This window comes from Protopterus annectens, chromosome 11.part0 (genome assembly GCF_019279795.1).
Source record: "Protopterus annectens isolate FY-2018-M chromosome 11.part0, PAN1.0, whole genome shotgun sequence".
Taxonomy (NCBI): Eukaryota; Metazoa; Chordata; order Ceratodontiformes; family Protopteridae; genus Protopterus; species Protopterus annectens.
The window spans coordinates 1,375,087,357-1,375,112,037 of record NC_056745.1 but is presented as its reverse complement, the minus strand read 5'-3'; the positions used below and the strand labels follow the sequence as shown (position 1 = coordinate 1,375,112,037).

The window sequence follows — 24,681 nt, the reverse complement described above, 5'->3', positions numbered from 1 at the left end:
CCTTTTCCCTGCAATAGTGACTTTGCTGTTTGGCAAGCTGTGCATAACCACTCATGTGGTCATTAAAAAACAAATATCTGGCTCTCTATTAATGAGCATGCCATCTGTAAAGCACTCACCTTAACCTTTACTCGTCCCTTCTTCTTCCCATGGTTTCCTTTTTGCCTTGAGGATTCCAACTGGTCCTCTGATGTACTATGCACATAAGGAGGCATGGGCTGTGAAGTGGAGCTTATGAAACTCTAACAAAACAATTAAAACATAATTTGCATCCCTTCAGTAATACCAACATTTGCACAAGCACATTTATAGGTCATTATATCACAATAAAGCCACAAGAATCTAGGTAGTAGATAGTTACAGTACAATGGAAACATTTGATCCCCCAAAGGTTATCTGTTTTTCTCTGCTAGTTTGGTGTATTAATAATGTATAATAACATCGTTTGCTATATTTTCAATCCGTTCTGTTACTTAAAAGATAACTGATCTCTATGACACCAACTAGCTGCCAATGGTATTTTAACAATATGTATATTCAGTATACCCTTGGTGTTATTCATTAAATGTGCTTCTGACTTTCTTTGTATTCCCAGGCCGAGACTGAAATTGGTCACCTGTGTTCAGTGCTCTACCCCAGTAAACAAATTGTAAACAAAATTTAAATACATAAATGAATGTGGTTAGGGGAATGTCAATCACATTTTGTGCAGCTGATAGCATTTCATTGTCTGTGTTGCCTCTGGTCTTACATTGTACAAGGTAGAGGGATGGGTGGAGGTTTTAGTTATATTACGGAGAAAATAAAATGCATCATGCATTGGTAATTTCTATTGGTAGGATAGCTAATAGTATTGTTTATCAGTGGGAGTTGGTATTTGATCCTGAACAGGGTCATCTGGCACCTTGTTCAGGTAACTGAACAGCTGCCCTAAAAGTAGAGGAGTAAAAAAAGTCGAGAAAAAAAGACATGGAGACTATAATAAAATAATTGGATCCTTCTTTTACTGCCAGATAAAGGAAATTAACCAAACTGTTACAGACACAGATTCATAACTTACTATAAAGCCAAATGTCTAACCAAAATGGCAGAAAATGTCCAACTGTTGAAGTAGCTAGGTTAATGTTATATTAATGAGACAAACAGAAGGCCAGACAGACATCCAGCCTGCCACTCCATAACATAGCTAATGATGTCATAACTAACTGATGCAAAACAAAGATAGAGAGAGAGAGAGAGAGAGAGAGAGAGAGACAGAAACAAGCATGTCAAACAAACTGCATTAAGTACTAAAATGTATGTGCAGCCCATACAATTTCTCAGATGTAAAAAGAAGTCCCTGCACATAACAACTGCTCATATCCTCCACAAAACTATTGTACTAAAAATTATTATGTTAACCACGTGTACGTTTTTAAGGTATTATGTAACTGTACATTTTAAAGATGTTTTTGACCATGTTGTATGTTATACAATTAAATTAACTCTACGTTGTAAAAATATAAATTTATTTGTGAGTTTCTAATATGTCTGTATGTGGAGCTTTTCTCTCTGGCCTCCACTGAAAATGGGGTCTACGACCCAGTCAGACTATCGTGGTAAATAAATGTCAAATAAATAAATAACACAAACAAGAGAGAAAACAATTGCAAATAGCCACAAAGCAAGCAACAGACTGGAATGTTGTAATTAGACAATCAGTAAACAATCAGTAGAGGTCTTCCATCTATAATCATGCTTGGCGATTCACTAACAAGGACACTGTGTATATAATCCAATATACAAAATTAATTTAACTGGGCAGCCCACCGCTACTGTCTTGCCAAAATCCATGAAGTTGTCTTACTTTTTTTCAGGCACTTCACCCATTCACTTTGGTCGTACTGCTCCCACTTAACTAAGGGATGTGTTGGAATCTCAGGGAACCCTATACTGATACTTGGAATAGCATCACTGTTAAGGTAAATGAGGGAATACATAATAAGTTAGAGGTGGAGGTGCCTTAGAATATTACCCTTAATCCAAGGCACAGGAATGCTAGACTCATTGTATACATGTGGGAGGGGTGGGTGGGTACTGCCCCCTACATAGGGAGTGCAGGCAAGGAAAAAATGTTGTAACATTCACTGTATGTATATCCAAACTGCAGTTTATTTTTTTGTACTTGCTGGGCTCAGAATTAGGAGACTTGCATTTCTTGTATGGAGACCTTAAACCCAAACAATCTCACTATTTTCTTGTCTACAGTTTTTGACTGCGGTTTACAACATTTGTATATCTTTCAGTGTGTGTTTATGTGATGTGTCAGCATTGTACACCTTCCACAATATGGGTGGATACATCCCAGCATGCAACCATCCACTTATATAGTTCTTGGTGCTGTTAGTCACCTTGCCATTTTGTATACCTGGTTTCACTGCTTAACATTCCACATATATTTGATGTCTAAGACCTTATATTTCCAAAAACAATTGATAATAATACACCAGATTGTCAAATACTATATGTGTTAAAAGAGCAGAAGACTTGATATCCACATCCAAAAACTCCAAAGAAGGATGTTTAGTAAATTAGAAAACAATAAAAAATAATTAGCCTTTTTATTTATTAAACATCTTTTTTTTGGATTTCCTGGGTGTGTTGAGTGAATTTGTAATGATGCCATTCATAGCCCTCTCATTTGCCTGGCACTTACAGTCTAGAAAAAATACTCATCAGTATTTGTGAGTTATAACTCCTACTTCTATCTGTATACATTTTATGTTAATATACAAACAGACAGAAATAGTAATAATTTAAACTGAAAGTCCCAGACTTTCCGTAAGTGCCCAACTTCTGTTTTTATTTTCCATTCTCTTCAGGCTTAACCTGGATTTTGGATCAGAGCATTTGCAACAGGTACTTCCATTCCTGTTTCTAACAAGTCTCCCAGCCACAAATCATCTTTTAGCTCAGAACATATTTTTTTCATCTTTCGTGCATAGACACTGAACAGTTAAAGACTAGATGGAGGTAGGGTACAGAATCTCCCAGACAATTCTTTGACATTTGAGAATTTCTCATGGCTAAAATTCCCACTCCATATCCTTCCTTATCTTACCCAAGAGTGGTACCCCTCACTTCTCTCTCAGTCATGTTGTTTCCAGATCAGTTTCTTCCTAATCTTTTTCCTTCTATCCTTTCATTTTCTGCAGTCTACAGAGTAAGGGTGGGGTTGTTACCATTTCCTTTTTTTCACCATCCTTTTTCATTCAATTCATCCCCACTGGACGCAAAAGCCATTATCTCTCTCATCCAGCTCTGCTCAGGATCACTCTTCTTGCTGTTCACTTTTATGAAGATCGTGAAAAATTCCTAGTTACCTCTTACATCTACTGCTGATTCAGGTTCTTTGACAGTTGAAGTCACCTTCTCGTGGATTTTTTCTGGAGTACAGCAATGTGCGCTGACTTCCCTACTGAGATCTTTGCCTGAGAACAATGGACTAGCTAATTGCTTTTCGGTCTGAGACTCACCCTTCACAATGTCAATTTCTGTAGCTGCAAGCTACCATCACACATTTTTTCTCCTTAGGGCATCTCTGTGAATAAAAAATATTTCTTCAGGAGAGCTGCAAGCCCAGCTTTTAATCTCACAGCTCTCTCTCTGCTGTGTATTTTGGATTGGAGTTGTAAATCAGTCAAAGTGTTATTCCTTTTATTCTAAGGTTTCAGGCATCTGTACAGAAAATTTTATGTACACCAGTGGGAAGTCTTCCTCGTGGTGTATCTTTTGGCCTGACATTTCCAACCTTATTAAAGTGCAGGATTGATTGCAGTACTGTCCAGTCTGTGAGCTTTTTAAGTTTGTATATCCAGATTGGGTGCCTCTTTCAACTTGCCACTGAAATGAGCATTTCCTTTGGTCTTTTCCTTTCAGACAATAATTCTGATACTCTGATATTCTCTTGGTGAGATTCAGTCAAAAGGTCTTCTTCCTGAGTATGTATTATTAGTACTTGTGCTATACGTTTGGAAATGTTTTCTTCCTGTTTTATACAATATAGATCATACTCTTCCAGCCAGCAGCAACACTCATCTACTCCTACACCTAGCTAGTTCAACTTGGTACATCATGTGAAAGGGACAGCTTTGGACCCTCAAGCAGTAGGTGGGCTGGAGATCTTCAAGACGTCCAAGGGTCTGTCAGTTCCCCCCCCCCCAAAAAAAAAATATACAAAAGTGAGATCACAGGAGCAAATCAATACTTTAATCATAGTTTCACAGGAGCTTACTAGGCTAATGGCCCAAGGGCCTTTACAAGCCTAGCCATATTTATCCCAAATTACCAATTTAGAAATAGTTAGGTGAGGTAAGTTCATAGTCCAATACACCTATGCTAGGGTAATTAGTACTGACAGCCTTTTACTGACTGCTTCTGTCCATGAGGGACATGGGAAACTTCTAGGAGAGAATTTATCATTACCCTTCCATTTGTCCAAGTTGCACTTGAAGAGGGTCAGAAAGGGGCTCTGCTTCACATGAATGGGAGCTTGTTCCAGAAGAGGGGTAGTCTCTGGAAGATGTATCTATTTCTCTAGCATGACTTGTTCATGTCAGAGGCTAGGATGAGATCCTTACAATGGGTGACACTATTTGCTGTTAGATTTATGAATGTGTAACATTTCCATCAGGGCCAGGTAAGAGACTGCCCTATAAGTCTGACAGTTCACCCCTTGGTAGCCTGTAGGAGACAGAATGTGTTTACTTTGTTTGATTGAAAACACATTTCACTGAAAGTCATTTCGTTGAAGCCTCATTTCACTGAAAATTAATTGCCTGAGCACAATTCACTTAAAGCTCACTTCACCGAAAACTCATTAGACTGAAACACATTTGTCTAAAAAGGTTTATGCCCTGTTGTGCTATCCTGGAGTTATCATATATAGTAAAGGGGGGTGTGGGGGTGTATCCCTCCACCAGTTTTAAATATTGTAAACCATAGATACAGATATTTACAAGTCAAATGAATAACTCTCTCCAGAAGATAATATATACCCAAACTATGTGGGGGGCATAGCCCCCCACATCCTTTTACTATATATACTAACTCCAGGATCACACTACAGTGGGGAACAGGGCATATACCTTTATAGACGAAATTAGTTTTAGTGAAATGAGTTTTCATTGAAGTGAGCTTTCAGTGAATTGTGCTCAGGCAATTAATTTTCAGTGAAATGAGACTTCGACAAAATGAGTTTTAGTGAAATGTGTTTTCTATCAAGCAAAGTAGACCTGACAGAATACGGTGATAGGGATTTCAGTATTTCTGAATAGGATTTTTTTTTGTGCACCCTGTATTTTTTTGGTGAGAAAACTCTCAGGTCTCTCCATCTGTTGCAGGTGTCTGGTGAGGTCCATGCTAAAGGGTGCATTATACTCAATTATTAGTGATATGAGGACCAAGTACAATGGAATTATAACATCCTTAGATCTAGATGCCATGCCTTTACTTATGAAATGTGTCACATAGAAGGATTTCCTTACCACTGTGGACCACATGGTGGTCGAAGTTCAGAGTGCTATTAACCCGACTACCCAGGTCAGGTCCCACTGAGTCTACTATTAGGGAGATGCTGTCTATATTCTAATTAGCAGGGATGTCTGCTTTCCCAAAGGAAATAATTATGCATTTTTTGCCTTTAGCTTCAAGCTGTGGCCTTGGCGCCAATCACTTTTCTGCATTAATCCTTTCCACAGTATATTGGTATTGTTAGGAGCATCGATGATTGCCCCCAGTTTGCAATCACTGGCAAACTTGGTCGGCCACGGGCCATCCACATTTTCCTGGACTTCTGGGAAATAAATTCTGAACAGTAATGGGCCCAGGACAGAACCCTATGGCATACCACTGTTGACTAGTCTTTTGCTACAAGTGAATTTGCCCACTTTGACAGTTTGTGTCCTGTTGGTGAGCCATTTGGCTACCTACCTGATGATGTAGGGGTTAATTCCCAACTAAGTTTCTGTACAATATCTGAGTGGGAGATAGTGTCAAATCCCTTGGCTAGGTCAAAGGTAGGCAGTATGCACAGTCTTTCTCTCATCCAGGGATGCGGTGATGTTCTTGAAGAAGTTAACCGGTCTCCTTTGAAACAATTGTAAGGCCAGATGCGCCATCAAGATCAAAAACTCTTAGGAATTTTTCCAAGACAAAACTAATAACTGATGCCATAAGGAATTTCAAAGCCCCCCATGAACACAGATAACATAAATAGGTACCAGGCTATCTGCACAAGGGCATTATAAGCCTAGCCAGAGTTTGTCAGCTTTCGCCCCATTGATTAATTAACTGAGCCTCTGTCAAGAAGAGCCAATGAAGTGATCCCAGAGGTGTATTTTCTGTTACCCGTCCACTCATCAAGGTTTCTCTTAAAGAGTGTTAGTGAGGGACTCTGCCTAATGTAGTTAGGAATTTTGTTCCAAAGCATGGGGAGTCTCTGTGACAGGAATCTAACCTTCCAGCATGTTCTATTTATTGTTATGGTGAGGTTTAGCTCACTAGAGCGAGTGGCTTGCAGTGACTTGGATTTCTTTAGGTGGAGCATGTCCATCAATTCTGAGTTGGACATGGCTTTGTAAGTCAGGCAGAGATCACCTCGGAGTAAGTGATATGCCACTGAGTACAGTCAGAGTTTTTCCAGTAGGGCTGCATAGGACATATGTTTGAGGCCAGTAATCCTCTTGGTGAGGTACTTTTGTGGTCTTTCCAGCTGTTGGAAGTGTCTTGTGAGGTACATCCCAAATGGGGCATTGTACTCTATGATGGGTCTGATGAGTGACGAGTAGAGGGACACTATAATCTCGTTATTTCTAGATGTGAACCCTTTAGTAATTAGATAGACTACATAGAAGGATTTCCTAACTACTTTGGCAATATGATTGTCAAAGGAGAGATTACTATCTACCTGGGTCCCCAGATCTCTTATTACCTCTTCTGTTTTAAGGGGGCTGCCACCTATGTGGTAATTCGTGGGTGTTTTGTTTTTCCCAAACAGGATGACTATGCATTTTTTGGCATTTAGCTTGAGACCATGACTTTGACACCAGGTGTCCGTCTCAGTTTTAGTAGGCATGATCCACCCTTAACAAAGCCGAACTGGGTCGGGTCAAGTGTTTGGAGGTTCCCAATGTCTTTGTTAATGAGTTCCATGATGATGTGCTCCATAGCCTTGCAGACCAGGCTAGTCAGGCTTATGGGGCGATAGTTACCAGGGTCAGTTGTGGCCCCTCCTTTGTGGAGTGGAATAACCGTTGCTGTGCAGCATTCTATGGGCACATAGCCTGTGGAAAGGCTGAGGTTGAACAGTGTGTTTAGCTGGGGGGGTAAGTTTGTTCTGTAGTTCGTGCAATACGCAGCCTGGAACACCATCTGACCCCATTGATGCTGTGCTTTTGGCTTTTGAAAAAGCTGTTTTCACCTGTGCATCTGTGATTTCCGGGACACTACACTTTTCCAGTATTGTTGTGGGCCCTTTTGGGGGTGAAGTTTGCACTGAATCTATCTGCCAGGATGTTGGCAATATCAGTAGGTTCAGTATATTTTGTGCTATTTTGCACTAGCTAAGAGCATATCTGCAAGTTGCCACTTAGATTCTTGACATAGCTAAAGAAGGCTTTGTGGTTATCTTTTGAATCCTTGGCTATGTTTCTTTCGAAGTTAGCCTTGGATGATTTTATGAGGGACCTTAGTTTCTTACTGATACTGATCAGGGATGTCTTTCCTCCTTGGGATTTGATTTTTTTCTGAACTAGTTTCCTCCTTCTGTTATATAGCCTGTTTATGGCAGGGGTCCTCCAGACTGGTTTCCTTCTCTTACAGGAGTGAGTCTTGGTTTTGCTAGGGATGGCATGATCCATGCATCCTTATAGGTGCTCATAGAGTGCATTTGTAAAGGTTCCTGCATCTTGGACACTGTTATCCTTTAGCGTGGGGGCTGTGAAACTTACCACCTATGTCTTAAGTAAGGTGAAGTTTGCTATAGAAAAGTTTTTCACTGTGATTTCCTTGGTTGGGGGTGGTGGTGTGGTGTGGACATCCAGAGTGATTAGTTTATGGTCTGATCTAACCAGTGATGGGTTGACCTCTGGTGCGGAAGACCTGTCGCTCATGTTGGTGATGACCAGGTCCAATATGTTTTCTCCTCTGGTAGTGGAGTTTACCAGCTCACCCAGGGCATTTGAGTTGATAAATTCCAGGAAGCGTTGGACCTGGGAGTTTGTACTTGAATAGTTTTCCCAGTTAATGGTAGGGTAATTCAAATCGCCCAATATCAGGGTGTTCAGTAGGACCTTCATGTTTTCCAGTGTCTCCAGAAAGGCGGGGTGGTGGTCCTGGGTCATGGAGGGTGATCTGTAGCAGTCCACAACTTGCATTGCAGATTTGTCCAATGTTAGTTGCACATGGATTATCTCAGTGGTATCATGCTGCGCCACTAACCTGGAGGTGTAGATATCCTTGATGAATATGGATACACTCCCTCCTTTTGTGTTTCGGTCCATGTTCTGTGGCCGAAATGTGTGGTATGAGTTGTAGCCCAGTAGTGCTGAGGTGCTCTGTGGAGCCTTGAACCAGGTTTCAGTTACTGCACAGATGTCGACATTCTCCATACTGAGGAGTGCTTTGAGTGCATGCATTTTGAGATTTAAACTCCTGGCATTGAGTAGCATAACCCTCATTTTTTTATTTGTGCTGTTTACAGAGGTGGGTTTGACTTTTGAGCTTTGCCGAAAAAAGGCACTATGGGGGCAGCAAGAGCCTTGGCCAGTATTCAAAAGCCTAGGGGTGACAGGTGCAAGCCATCTCTTATGAAGCAATGAGGCTTGTCGAGCATGTTGTCCCAGGGCTGACAGACACTGGATCCCCTTTGAATGACACCAGAAGCTTAGCCAATTGTTGAATTTGATTATTTGTTCTTTATACTGCGGTATCATTTTTGGTGAGGGCAACATACTACTCAGGGTCAGGGTCATACCCAGATAAACAACCAACAGGAAAGGATCCACCAAAAAGTAGTTTATTAAAAGCTCTCTGACGTCTCGGCCACAGCCTTCAAGGAGTACAAATAATACAGACCATTCTATCCATATATATACCATAATACTTAATCAACAAGCTCAATTAAGCAATCATTTAAATTACATGATTACATTCAATTTAACAACATCTTCCAATTAAAATCTTCATTTAAACCCAATGGATGTAGTGTTTTGAATTTTAAAATATACACAGCTTCCTTATGTTGCAAGCGTTGTTTAATATTAACACTTTCATTGTTATAATATTTAATCTGTTCTAAAACACATCCCTTCAGCCCCTTGCTATCACTATTGTGAAAATTCAAAAAATGTGTAGCAACAGGACTTTCTTCTTTATTATTTTTTATGTCATTTACATGTTCTAGAAGTCTTACTTTAAAAGCTCTTTTTGTTTCCCCTATATAAAATTTATTGCAGGGGCAACTAAGTGCATAAATAACACCCTCTGAGTTGCAATTAAAGTTGTTTTTCACTTCAAAGGGGATATTATTAATACAAGCAAAACTAGAAGTAACAAACTGACATGCTTTACATTTGCCACACTGCTGTGTTCCCATTTTCTTTACACTATATAATATTGGTTCTGTTGGAAAATTAAATCTACTTCTTACCAAAAAATCTTTAATGTTCTTGCCTCTTCGGTAGGAAAATTTTAAGTCTACATTCAGCCAAGAATTAATACTATTAAGGGAGCTAAAATATTCCCAAAATTGTAAGAAAAGTTTAATAAATTCTGTTGTAAAGCAGCCATACGTGGTAACAAAATACATACTTTCTTTTTCTTCTTGTTCCACCTTAGTCGCTTGTTGATATTTATAAACCTTTTTATAAGCTGGAACAATTATTCTATTATTTTTACCATTAAACTTATTATAACTGTCAGTTAACATATGTACACTGTAACCTCTCTTAACAAAAGCATCAAATAATAACTGTAACTCTTTGTAAAAAGAATCACTGTTATTGCACAAATGGGAAATTCTAACCATTTCCCCATATGGCAAAGAATTAATAGTATGGGGGGATGTCCACTGTTGCCATGGACATAATGAGTACCCCCCACAAATTTTCTATTAACCGAAGTTATTAAATGTGTACCATTACTAATGTCCAAAACTATATCCAAAAAAGGCATATGAGTACCTATCTTAAGGCCATCAAATTGTAAAGAGAACCTATTAGAGTTCAAATCAGCAATAAATTGTTGAACATATGTTCTGCCATCTTCTACTAAAAAAATTAAATCATCAACATACCTGAAATACCTAATAACATAGTTTTGATAAAATGGATGTCTGTAAATGACTTCAACCTCAAGCAGACCCATTGCCAGGTTTGCATACATGGGGCAAAAGCTGCCCCCATGGCTGTACCTTGTTTTTGACGATATAATATATTATTAAACTCAAAAAAATTATGATTTAAGGAAAAAGATAATAATTCAATAATAAATTCAGTTGATGGAGATTCTCCTAGAAAAAATCTAACAGACTCTAATCCAAAAGAGTGACATAATGGTATACAAACTTTTTACATCAACCGTCACCCAATACATTTTATCATTCCAATGTATATCACGTATTTTCTTTAAAAATTCAAATACATCAGTAATATAAGATGGTAACACTTTAACATATGGTGACAAGTAGTTATGTAAAAAAATACCCAAATTATGTAAAAAATAAAATCGTCCAGAGACAATGGGTCTTCCTGGTGGTTTGTTCAACTTTTTATGTATTTTAGGTAGGCAGTAAAAGTAGGCCATAGAACATTTGTCTACCTGAAATTTATTTTTTACATCTTGACTACTAAAATAGCCTAACCTACATCCCTTCTGAATAAGTTCTTTATAAGCTGTAATAGCTAAATGGTATCCATCTATATCTACTTGTTCATAAGTCTTGTTATCATTGAGATGTTCCATGCACATTTCAAAATAATCTAAACAGTCCATAACAACAATTTTGTTACCTTTGTCTGCTGGCTTAAAAATAATCTTATTCTGTTTGCTTAATGCCATCAAGATTTTCCAATCATTATATTGTATGTTATATTTTATATTATTTTTATCTTTCATAAATTTCTCATATATTACCCCAGTACAATGGTTTACCATTTTGACAAAATTAGTCACCTCACCATGTAAAACTTGTGGGGTAAACTGACTAGAAGAGGGTACATTACTCATATCAAATTTAAAATACGCATTAACTGCCTCCTCTGATACACAGGAATAAAAGCTGTCTGAGGAAAGAGAGCAGCTATCATCCAAAGAATCACATTCACCATTGTTAAGTTGACTAAAAAAATATTTAAGATACAATTTCCTACCAAACACAAAAACATCTGTTTGTATGTCATGCAACCTAGATACAACAGTAGGAATGAAATTCAAACCTAAATTTAAAACAAATAGTTCTGCATCACTAAAATGATATTTAGACAAATTAACCACATAGCTACAAGTGTCTCTTTGTAGGGGATTATCGTTTACCTCGTTTATAACCCCCTGTCCTGTGTTGTTCATAACCGGCGTTATGAGGAAATTTGCGTTGGCGTTTCTGTCCCTGTAGACCGGAGTTGAAAGGATATTGTTCCTGACGAAAAGTCTGGCAAAAAGCATCCAACTGCTGAGCTGAAGGAAGTCCAGGAAAATTCATTTCTCCATGTTCATCTTCCGTGGAGATGTAACCACCTTCTGAAGCAGACGCTGATGAAACGCGATTCTGTCTGTGTTTGTCTTCCTGGTAAAACCTAACTTGTTTGCGTGATTTGCTTCTATTGGCTCTAGATAGAAAAGCCTTATTGGACTCATAATCTCGCACGTCTCTGAGCAATTTGCCCTTTTTCCTGTCCAATAAAGTCAGCTCATATTCCTTAAGCTTATCATTAGTTTGCTTAAGGAACTCATCCATGACAGCAGGTGAGACATGAGTATATAAATCATTGCACAGTTTTTTTATGTCAGCACACAGCTCTTTTTGTTTGAGTCGATCTCTTTCGACTAAAATATGAAGCCATTCAGTCACACATGAATGTGCAGCAGCAACCCAGCATTTGTGAAATGCTAGATCAGTATCCAGAGACAAATCAAAAGGGGTGGTTGGATCTTTGAACACTCGCAGACCTCTGGGTGTAATGTCAATGTCTATATATTTCTGCAAGCCACAGATGTTAAAATAGGTGGCAGTTTCTTTCCACATCTTTTTCTCAAGTTCCAAAAATAACTGTTTACTTTCTGCATTTACCGAAATGGGAGTCTTCCTACCCACATTGGAAAACGGGTTAGGAAAGCGTAAACGCCTTTCATCTTCCCATTTCTCCCATGCAAAAGCATTCTTATCAGTAACATTTCTGAAATTAGTTTGACGCTCACCATGCTCTGAAGAGTTGATAAGAAAATTATCCAAGGATAACTGAGTACCTTCTGCATTATCTTGAAAAACTCTTGGTAGATGGAGATGTGGATCTGTAGACATGAATAAAACAACTGAACATCCAAACCAGATAAACAACCATCATACCCACCTGGGCTACATGATCAGAGAGCTCTTCCATGTCTCTTTTCATGTAGTCCAGGGAGGTACGTCTCAGGTCATTCACACCAACATGAACAATGACAGAGTCATATTTGTACTTGTTCTGGAGTGACCTGAGTGCTTGTGTTATGTGGCGGACTCTGGCTCCCGACAGGCAGCTAACAGTAACCTTTTCCTTGTCCAGCCTAGTGAGTGGGACATCAGTGTGCCTGACTATAGAGTCACCTATTACTAGTGTGTTAGGTATGTTATTTTGCCTTAAGGGCTGTGATTGTGCGATTTTGTGTTTTATGTGTTGTCTGGTTTGTGACGGGAGGTGTAGGTTTTTTGGGTGTCTGCTTTGGAGATCTCTGATGCTTTCGCAGGTTTTTATTTAGAGCCTCCGAGTATGATTTTGTGTATTTATATGTTTTTTTTGCCAGTGCTGGTTTAGTATGTCTATGTGAGGCTGGAGGTGTGGTGCAAGTGTTAACCTTCTCCTCATGACTGCCTGTTCCAGTCTTAGGTGGAGAGAGCTTAGCCTCCAATTTAGCTATATATTTACATCTCTCGCATATGTTAATGTTTTGTGGTTGGAGGAGAGGGTTGTCTGTGTAAATGAGGCAGTTGTAACATTGCCTCTGGATACCCAGGTTCACCAGCTGGACTGGAGAGTATACCTGAAATTGCCCTTTGGTCATGCCTGAATAGTAGGGTGAGCTGCTTTGTCGCTTGGTTGGTGAGGGGTGAATAATGAGCCTTGCCCTGCTGGGCAATCAAGTGTCGGGGTATATTAGTGCTTGCTATTAGGTCTGAGCAAGTGCTGGACTGTAGGATGCTTTTTAAATGCTTAGGTTGAGAGTTAGACTACTTTCAAGGGAAAAACTGAAGAGGAGACTTGGTGGAGCCGGGAATAATTTAGCCCTAGCTAACCTGCGCTGACCGGACGTGCAAAACCATGCAAACGTGGTTTTTACAGCAGGGAAATGAAAGAGATAGAAATTAGCCCAAAATGGCCTATAAACTACTAACTTCTGGGCTGGAACCACTCCTCCAGGGACAGATGGCTGCTCAAAGCTCCCTTTCTCACAGGTGAACAGAGAAACCTCCTTCTATCCAAGTAGGGTATGGGCAACTCAGAAACTTGTAACACAACCCTGAATTCAGCACTAGCCTGAAAACTGGACTATACTAGCTTAGAAAGGTGGGAAACAAGGAAATTTTTTTTTGAAAAGATAAGACTCCTATGCAGAGGTGTACATCAATGCCCTGTATAACCACTTAAGTAGTTGTAAAAAATATTGTCTGTACCAAACCAGATTCAAACCAGGTCTTACCAGAAAAACAAACCAACTTGGTAGACTCCTGGGATAGACAGACTCTGTGCTCAGTTTACCAGAGCTGCTCAAAGTTTGGCATCCTAAGCCAGAGATCTGAAGTCAATCTAAATGAAATCCAAGGCATCCTGTGAATTCAACTGAAAAAATAAGTATTTTTATGACCTTCTTTGCACATTTAAACTGTTTGCAACTGTTTTGCTGCCTACTTTAAACTGTTTTTATTGTTTGTGACTGTGTTTTCTGCACTGGCTATTTGCAGTACTTGAACAATTTATAGCACAGACTAGATTCAGACTTGCTGAAGCTAGACTATTTGGCATTTTCTGAGCACTAAAGCCAGCCATCTTAAATTGAGGGCCTTCCTGTGCCCTTGTGGAAGAACAGTATAGTCAAGGACCCATCTGATTTGTGGACTGTCGGAACAAGGCTCAGTCTTGGGCATTCCTACTGGTTGGATGTTTGAAAACTGTTTTACTTAGCTGATACTAAAACACAGCATTTGCACGTAGCTGTGCACCGTGCAACAAGGGTTAGCACTGCTGTGTGTAGACTCAAATGACAAAAATGTCAAATTTTCCCTAGATAACTGCTAGGAACCCTCCGAGGCTTCCCTGCTTCTCACTGTGCAACACAGTTCAGCACTGCTACCCAGATAGCAACCTAGCTGCACGTTTTGAGGTGCTGGCACAGGTTTCTGTCCATCAACCTCCCATATATTAGCTGATTTTACTAGTTCTGCAGCAGAACCTAGTCCATCTAGCCTACCCTACAAAACGTATTATAGAATTTACCTGACATAATGGAAGGCCAGTTTCCCACTCTTTCTCTAGCCAGCCTGATTGACATGGGCATCCTGAGGCAATGTAGCAATTGTGTAATATATACAGACAACCTACTACTCCTAAAACATGCAAATACAATAAGTGACAGATTTATCTATACTATAACTCTGGAATGAATGCTCTCTCTCTCTCTCTCTCTCTCTCTCTGTGTGTCTCTCTCACGTAACAACATTCCAAATACCAAGGAGGCTGTCAGCTCCCTCACTCTACCTCCCACACATACCAAGCACACAATGCATAAACCCACATATGTGGAGGTACTAACTAGAACTATACCAAAAGAGCAAAGACCTCCCAAGTGCAAACCTTCTGAACAGAATATGTTCCCAAGAGCACCCACTACACATAATAACACACATGTCAGTGTCTCACCCATTAAGCCACTAAGAATATATCTAAACCAAATGTGTTGATCAAAGGCCACTCCATAGTGAGACACACAGATGTCCTTCTCACTAGGGTGGACAAGGAGAAGGTCATGGTCAGCTGTCTGTCTGGTTTCAGGATCTGCCAAATCGCACATGCACTCAAGTTTCTCAACAACAAGTACTGTTATGACTCTGTCATAGTCCATGTAGGAGTAAAAGACTTGAGACGTACCTCACTGAACTGTATGAAGAGAGACTTGATGGACCTTTCAGAGTATGTGTCTCAGGCAAGTATGCCACTAGCCCTAAGCAGCATTCTTCCCTCACCCAGGATGATGCCACAATACAAACAAAAATTATTGAGTTCAAGAATTGGCTTAGCGGCTGGTGTCAGTTCAGGGAGATCCAGTATCTGACAGCCTGGTTTGATATGGTCGACAGACTACACTGCTTTGCCAGAGATGGTTTTCATCTGTTGCCTGTAGGCTTTACATTGCTGGCAAATGTACTTGCCACCCCATAATGCCTTTTTAGGCAATGTCATAAGAGCAAAATTGACATAAAAATATTTTCCAGAATCAAACTCAGGGTTATGCTTCTTAATGCTAGGAGACTAAGTCAGAAAACTGCACTCACTTGAAGAACTTCGCACCCTGGAAGATACTGATGTCTGCACAGTCACAGAGACATGGTTCAAGGGCTCAGAGTGTACCCCAGCTATGCTGAGGTATAATACCTTACACATGTTCAGACCACACAGCAAATGTGAAAAAACCAAGGGAGGAGGAGTACCCATCTTCATTAATGATAAATACACCTCTAGACTGGTTAAACAGTATGACTCTCTAGAGTTACTCCAAGTCCCACTAACTGTAAGAAAGACCCCACCCCAATATCAATGTTAGCTATAGGTCCCCCAGCATGAACCATGAAAACCACACAGCCTACCTGGAGCAACTTGAGTCACTCTTAGTACATCCAAATGCCATGGTTATGGGAGATTTTAACTATCCTTCCATTGATTGGGTAACATATATGAGCACAAACGGGCTTGCCCAAAAATTCCTGGACTTTGTTAACACAAATGTTCTGGAGCAGATAGTCAGCACCCCCACAAGGGGCTCTAACATCCTTGACATAGTGCTCACCAACATGGGGGATCGCTACACCACCCCATGTATGGGGCCCTCTCTGGTAAAGCCCATTCATAAATCAGTCTCCTTTGAAGAAACAATCATACCTGACCCACCATCAAGAGCAAAACGGTTAAAAAATTTTTCCAAAGCAAACTATAGCCTACTAAGTAATAGCCTCAATAGTCTCAGACCCCCTGCTGAGTCTGTCCGCAATGACCCCTATACTGAGGTGTACACAAATGTCCTGTATAAACACCTATATAACTGTATATGCTCAGCTGTACCAGAGCAAATCAAATCAAGATCCTCACAAAAAAATAAGCCACCCTGGTGGACATCCAGCATAGACAGCTTGACTGAAGAAACACCAGCTGTACTCGGTTGCATACCGCCTGATCTCTGCCTGACATACAAGGCCATGTCCAACTCAGAATTGATGGACATGCTCCACCTAAAGAAAACCTTATCCCCTCGAGCCACACGCTCTAGGGATCTAAACCTCACCACAACAATAAATAGGACATGCTGGAGGGATAGATTCCTGTCCCAGAGACTTCCTATGCTTTGGAACAAGATTCCAATCTACATTAGGCAGACCTCCTTGCTAACACTCTTCAAGAGAAACCTTGACGAGTGGATGGGAAACAGAAAGTTTACCCCGGGGATCACTTCAGTGGCTCTGCTGGACAGAGGCACAGGGAACTAATCTAAGGGGGCGGCGAAAGCCAACACATTCTGGCTAGGCTTATAAATGCCTTTGGGCAGATAGCCTAGTACCTACCTATAAACCTATGAACAGGTTATACAATAAGAGAAAGAAAAGATAAGATGGAATGGTCCCAGCAAAAGAAGATCTCATTCCAAAGCATAAACAAGCAGATTAGATATCTTGTAAAGTCCTCTAAACCTAATTATGAAACTAAATTAGCATCCCTAGCTAAGGAAAATAACAAAGCATTTTTTAGTTATGTCTGAAATCTTAAAGGGAAGGCCCAGCCTTTTACCAAACTAGCCGTGGACCTGAGTACATCAACAACCTGCTAGCTGACAGGTTTGGTGAAAACTTCACCCCCTGTCTCCACCAGTCATACCCCAGAATATACCTGTCATAAGTCCTCTGCCTATTATCTCCAGAGAGCAGGTCATAGCCACACTCTCCAAGGCCAAAAACACAGCCTATGGGACCGGACAACATCCCAGGCTGCTTATTAAATGGTCTACAACAGGAGTTAGCAGAACTGCTGAGCACTTCAGTCTCAGTCTGAGCACTGGCTTTGTCCCAGCTGAGTGGAAAACAGCAACCATAATCCCTTTGCATAAAGCAGATCCCTCAACCTAACCAGCCTTATCTGCAAGGGCATGGAGAGAATCAACATAGACATTATCAACAAGGATGTAGGTGACCTTCGAACTATTGATGTGAGCCAATTTGGCCTTGTTAAGGGCAGATCTTGCCTGATAGACCTGGAGGACTTCTTTGAGAATGTCGCCAAGGCCCTGAATGAAGGCAAAACAATTCACACTGTTTATCTCAACCTAGCCAAGGTCTTTGACACAATCCCTCACTCAGGCATCATTGAAAAACACACCCAGCTTTAGATTAACTCTTACATTACTAGATGGGTTGCCAACTGGCTCACAAACAGAACACATACAGTCAAAATTTGGGATGCCAACTCCACTAGCTGACCTGTTACCAGTAGTGTTCCACAAGGATCTGTGCTAGATGCCCTACTGTTTAGTACCTATTTTTCAGAAGTCCAGGTGAAATTAGATGCTGTTGACTGCAAACTGGGTGCAAACATCAACTCCCCCAAAGATGTCAACATACTACAAAATGATCTTACACAGACAAATGATTGGTGTCAAAGCCACAGATTTAAACTAAATACAAAAAATGCTTTATCATCCCCTTTGGCAAAGGAGAAACCCCTGCTAATTTATAACCCCACGCAGTTCAAACCCAGTAGTGAGAGATTTAGGAATGCAAGTTGATAGCAGCTTTAATTTAGATCATTAGGTGTCCACAGTAGTAAGGAATGCCTTCTACAATGCACACCTCATAAGCAAGGGTATAGCATCAAAAGCTAAGGAGGTTATAACTCCCCTGTAGTCGGCTTTCATCAGACCAATAATAAAGTACAATGATCCCTTCTGTATGGACCTCACCAAACACCTGCAGCAACTGAAGAGACCTCAGAGGTTTCTCACCAGGAAAATTCAGGGCCTACAACACATGATCTACATGGACAAACTGAAGGCCCTATCATATAGAGGCGACTTGCGCCTGGCCTATAGAGCAGTCTCAGATCCTGCCTTGATGAAGTTGCTGTACATCCGCAAATCCAACAGGACAAGATTCACTCATTCTAGGCATCTTAACCTAGCCTGCGCTATTAACATATGTCTCCCAGAGGTTGCCACTCCTTTGAAACAAACACCCAATTCATGTAAAACAGAGCTCCTCAATGACTTTATTTATTTGTAACCTGGACTATCGAATGGGAAACCGTAAATTTACACCGGGGGGGTTTCACCTATGTCCCTCTTAGATAGGGGCAGCCAGTGCTGATTTTAGATTCATGTTCAAACATAGACTATATATCTATAAGGAACAAGGGTATAACATGGCTAGGTTTGTAGAGGTCTTAGGGCCAATAGCCTAGTAACCTCGTATGATCCTATAATCCTATGATACAACAAAAGAAAGAAACTAATGTCCAAAAACAAGAAGCAACTAACTCAGCAGAGGAAGAAATCCCTTACTAGTATAAACAAACAAATTAGGGAGCTAGTGAAGTCATGTAAAATGAATTTCATAGCAAAAATAGCATGTCTAAATAAACAAAATGACAGGCATTTTTTAACTACATATGAAACCTTAAGAGGAATACCCAGCTATGCACAGAGCTGTTTGCGGATGGCACCACTCATACTCATCCAGAAGTAACAGCCAACCTACTAGCAGACAGATTTGGATGAAACATCAACCGCCCTCATCCACAATGGTTATCCCCCAAAGTGTACCAGCCACAACTCCTCTGCCTATTATATCAAGAGAGCAGGTCATAGCCTTGTTCTCCAAGGCCAAAAACAGAGCATCAATTGGACAAGACAGCATCCCAGGTTGAATTTTAAATCACTTAAAACATGACTTAGCTGACCCACTTAGATCCCTATTTAACCACAGCCTCAGGACTGGCTAATTTCCAACAGAATGGAGGACAGCAACAGTTATCCCTACGAGCAAGAGGAACCGTCAACTGACCCTGGAAATTATGGACATATAAGCCTGACTAACCTCATCTGCAAGGCCATGGAAGAATCATTTTGGACCTTATTAACAGGGAGATAGGTAACCTCCATACTCTGGAGTCAACCGAGTTTGGATTCGTTAAGGGTAAATTTTGTCTGTTAAATCTGGTTGACTTCTTCAAGAAGGTCACCAAGTCCCTGCATGAGGGAAAGACTATTCATATTGCAGACATTATTTTCTTTCAACACTCCTTGTTGCTTGGACTGTACAATACCCTGCAAATGTATTTGAATGACCTTTATTAATATAGCTCTGAAATGTCATTCTCTTTGCCAGAAATATTCTTTATCAACATAGATTGTAGCAAATTGCATTTTATGTATCACATGTCATGCAAATCTGAATTCTGTAACAGACAAATAACATCTGAAGATACTCTAATTCTAAAAATTCTACCTAGAATGTACCACTGCAGTTGTAAATGTGACAATTACTATTGTTTCAATTGTAAATATTATAAACTGCTGCTGCCTGTTACTAAAACAATTTCTCTGCCTTGTTGCCTGGATGAAGGTGAAAAGCACTTTTGAATCAGCCCACCTACTCAGTTATCAAGTTAGATAAGTATATAAAATCAAAAATCATCCATGATAAATCACCGTCAAACCTAAAATGTAGCTATTGCTCCCAGATAATAACACAAATACAATATGTATTCATAAATGTTGAAAAGCAATCATACCAGGAATTATAAAGTTATTTGTGGTATACCCACAAAATGCATCTCCCCATTTTTTCATGAAGGCATGATACTGAAGGTGCCTTGTCCCCTATTGTCCACTTCTCTGAAGCCAAAACAAATGTTCGTCCATGTCCTGGAGCCTAAATTTTGAAATAAAAATTACCTCACAGTTTCCTGTAATACTCTAGTTCTAGGGGACAAAAAGAGCTTGGAGAGTACTTGCTAGAATTACTTCACCCAACCATATCCCACTTGAAACCCAAAACTTTCTAACTAACCTTTGTGTTCGCCTTCCCTTCTATGAAACCAAGTCAAGAAATTATATGAACCTCGTGTTGTCCATGGTGCTCCTGTTTTCCAGTGAAGTCAATGTTCATTTAATCAAACACCCATAACTAAAAAATTGAAATAAGCTTGCTTCTAATCTTCATGACACAGAAAGACCCCCTTATCATGAACAAAGCATCAGACGTGACAACTTTGTTCTCAAGCATGATTTTATAAATGCAGAAAAAAGTAGTTCATTGGGAACTTAAGAAGATCAATTAAGTCTTAAAAGCTGGATACATTTCTAATCTTAGACAAAATATTAAAATATCAACATTATTGCTGTAAACATGGATTAAGAATGTATGTGCTTAACTTCCAAATGTTGAAGTAGTTTGAAAGGAAGTATTTCAAATACTTATTTATCTGGATGCTATCACAAATGCAGTAGCTGTCTTTTGTAGAATGCAAAGTGAAAAGTAAATTTTATAATTTCATAGACACATTTAACTTTCAATGAAAGAGCGGTTTTAAGTCCAAAAAATACCTAAAAAGAATAAACAAAGCTTGCAAATGTCTATTTTTGAAGCAAAACAACATATCCAGGTCATGCATGTCTATTGTTATAGCAATACATTGGTCATTTTTTTTTTGCTCAAGAAATTTATACAAAGTCAAAAATAATGGGGACAAAGGTTTAAAATCAGAGTAATTTTGCAAATATTATTCTTAATTTAAACGTTAATAGGAAAACAAGTTTTGCCTCAATGTGCATTTTCAGAACAATGAGAAATGTGAATCTACAATGTCTGGCATTATTGACTAAATTTGATCCACAGTGATTTATTCAAAAATCAAACAAGACAAAAATATGAGGTGGAATCAGGGACATTCTGCAAAAGCAGGGACAATTCAAAGGTTTGTATAGCACATAACAGAGCAAAGCAGCAGCCGTGCACACCACCACCAACAAAACAAACTAAAAATCCAGGTGTGCCAAAATGACCACATGGAGCCCAAATACTGAAAAAGTGGCAACTTTTAATAAAAAACTCAATACCCTGTTAAAACGTAAAAAAATCTTATTGTAAACTTTAATGCCCCAGTGCTTAATACGGCATTTTCATCTGAACCAATGAGATTTCATCAGATCATAGTATCCCAAACTCAAGACCAGTTTTATATAACAACATTAATTAATGAAACAATTAAATCTTCTTCTTATTTTGGCTTTACCTGGTTAGGGGTCACCACAGCAGATCATCTGTCTGCTCATGATTGGCAGTGGTGTTTTAAGGTGTTGAGTTGTCAGCCTGGCGCCCAACCTTCCACAGAAGGCACACACATGCCCACACTCACACCTAGAGCCAATTTAGAGTATCCAATCCACCTACTGCATGCCTTTGGGATGTGGGAGAAAACCAGAGCTCCCGGAGAAAACCCACGCGACTACAGGGAGGACATGCAGACTCCACACAGAAAGCATCCCTGTCGAGAATTGAACCAGAGAACCTCTTGCTGTGAGGTGGCAATGCTAACCGCTGCACCACCATGGCCACCCTAATGAAACAATTAATAATAATCAATCTAAAAACACCCTAACTCATTTCTAACAAAGTAACAGTATTTAAAATTATGAATGCTTAAAAAATCATTTACAAACAAAATAATATTAACCCCAATGCATAACTAAATGGCCAAATACTTATTGTGTAACAAAAATAATTTCTACAAAAATAATTTCTACTAAAAATAAAACATATTAGGCAATCACCAATAAAATCTTTACAATTTAGCTACCCATAACTTCAAGACTGGTAATATAGAGATACTCTTGTTTATGTCTGGGAAGGTGGCCACATTCAGCTTCAACTGCCAATGCATTTCTCTATATTCAAGATCAGTTTCCCAGTTGCCTCCCCTAAAATATACTTGTACCATATCAAGAATAACAAACTTAAAACAAAGTTCCTACATTTTAAAGTGTGCTTGTATAAGAAATTATTCTTAGTTTGATGTTTAATATATTTGTGTTCACAGATTCTTTTGCTGAGTTTCATCTCTGTTTTAACTATATAAAACACTACACATGATGAACATTTTGTAATGTACACTACTCTTTGGGTTGAACAAGTTCTATCTTTTAATGTTCATAGTTTTGTACTAAGCTAATTGCCCTTGTGAGCCATTTTAAGCCTAGCCAATTATCCCTTGTGAGATTTAAACCCTGCACCTAGTGTTTGTAAGGCAAACACCTTTGCCATTAAGCCACCCTCCCAAGCCACATTATGACTGAAACCTCATTGTTATTACCTGCAAATGTTTTCCCCAGTTAAAATGACCTTACAGTAACCACATCTACGACATTTGGTTGCACTTTTAGTGTCATTTGTGTATATTAGTTCATACTGTTTTTCTGAGGAACCCCTTTAAGCTTTTACCCATTTTATAAACAAATTGCAGTTCTGCTGACCTATGAATAAGTGCAGTAGAGATGTCACAGTACTATTATTTGCATCGGAAATGCATATACCTTTCTTGTTGCTTAAAATGAGCTAGTTGTCAGACTGAATTCAATATCTTTGCAGCACACGTCATTAGAACACTGACAAACTGTACAGCTTAAGAGATTTGACTGTAAATTACTGCTATCATATAAATAATGGGATGCAACATATTTTTTAGCTATAGCACTGTAACCATCTGTGCAGTTTTGCAGTTTTATTTATTGCATATTGTGAATATATATATATATATTGTTTTTATATACACATCACTGTATATAGACGTATGAGTCTATATCACCTCAAACGCACCACTTGTTACCAGTCAGAGATCTCACTGCAGAGAGTAAAGGACAAGTTCCCAATCCCAAATGTACCTCAGTTTCATACAAGAAAAGAACAGCATTTTCTGATCTTTCCATATTTGATTACTTTTGCCAGTGTTTTCATCATTCAAACAAGTGAAAGTTCAAATACATATTTTACACCCATATATATTTCAATATATTTATATATATATATATATATATATATATATATATATATATATATATAGGGACCTACAGACACTGGATCCTACCCAGTTCGGCTTTGTTAAGGGCAGATCCTGCCTCTTAAACCTGGTCAATTTCTTTGAAACAATCACCAAGGCCATTGATGAGGGGAAGGTGGTCCACACAGCCTACCTGGACCTCGTAAAAGCCTTCGATACAATACCCCACTCTGGAATTATAGATAAGCTCACCAGCTTAAATATAAACCCCTATGTCACTAGATGGGTTGTAAACTGGCTCAAGGACAGAACCCACATGGTTATAATTGCTGGAGCCATGTCAGACTCCAAACCAGTTAAAAGTGGCGTCCCACAAGGCTCAGTCCTGGGACCTCTCTTGTTCGGTATATATTTCTCAGAGGTACAGGCCAACACGGAAGGACTGTGGCTAACCAAGTTCGCAAATGACTGCAAACTGGGCACCATAATCGACTCTCCAGCCGACACAAGCATACTCCAAAAGGGCCTCATACAAACAGACAACTGGTGCCAGAGACATGGCCTCAAGCTAAACGCCAAAAAGTGTATAGTCATCCCCTTTGGCAAAAACAAAGTGCACACAAATTACCACATAAATGGTAATCCATTAAGTACAGAAGAAGTAATTAGGGACCTGGGTACCCAAGTTGATAGCAATCTCTCATTTGACAACCACGTGGCCAAAGTGGTTAGAAAAACATTTTATATAGCCCACCTAATCATGAAGGGATTCACATTTAGATCAGGGGAGGTCATCGTGCCTCTTTACTCATTCCTCATCAGGCCCATAATTGAGTACAATGCCCCTTTTGGGATGTACCTTACCAGACACCTGCAGCAACTGGAAAGACCCCAAAAGTACCTCACCAAGAGGATCAAAGAGCTCAAACAGATGCCATATGCTGCCCGGTTAAAGAAACTCCAGCTCTACTCAGTGGCATACCACCTGCTCAGAGGCGATCTGTGCCTGATGTATAAAGCCATGTCCAACCCGGAATTAATGGACATGCTGCACCTCAGAAAATCCAAATCCCATCGAGCTACGCGCTCAAGAGACTTGAACCTCAGCACTGAAATAAATAGGACATGCTGGAGGGAC

The 24,681-nt window shown here is 39.6% G+C and overlaps 1 protein-coding gene across 1 annotated transcript in view; it reads right to left on the bottom strand.

Annotated features, from left to right (window-relative positions):
• The window catches only part of LOC122815075, a 3,014,144-nt gene that overhangs the window by 1,627,987 nt on the left and 1,361,476 nt on the right, over positions 1-24,681 (bottom strand). Inside the window, exon 71 of the mRNA XM_044087319.1 lies at positions 120-242. Within this exon, the coding sequence (XP_043943254.1) occupies positions 120-242 (123 nt within the window). The remainder of the gene's footprint in view (positions 1-119; positions 243-24,681) is intronic.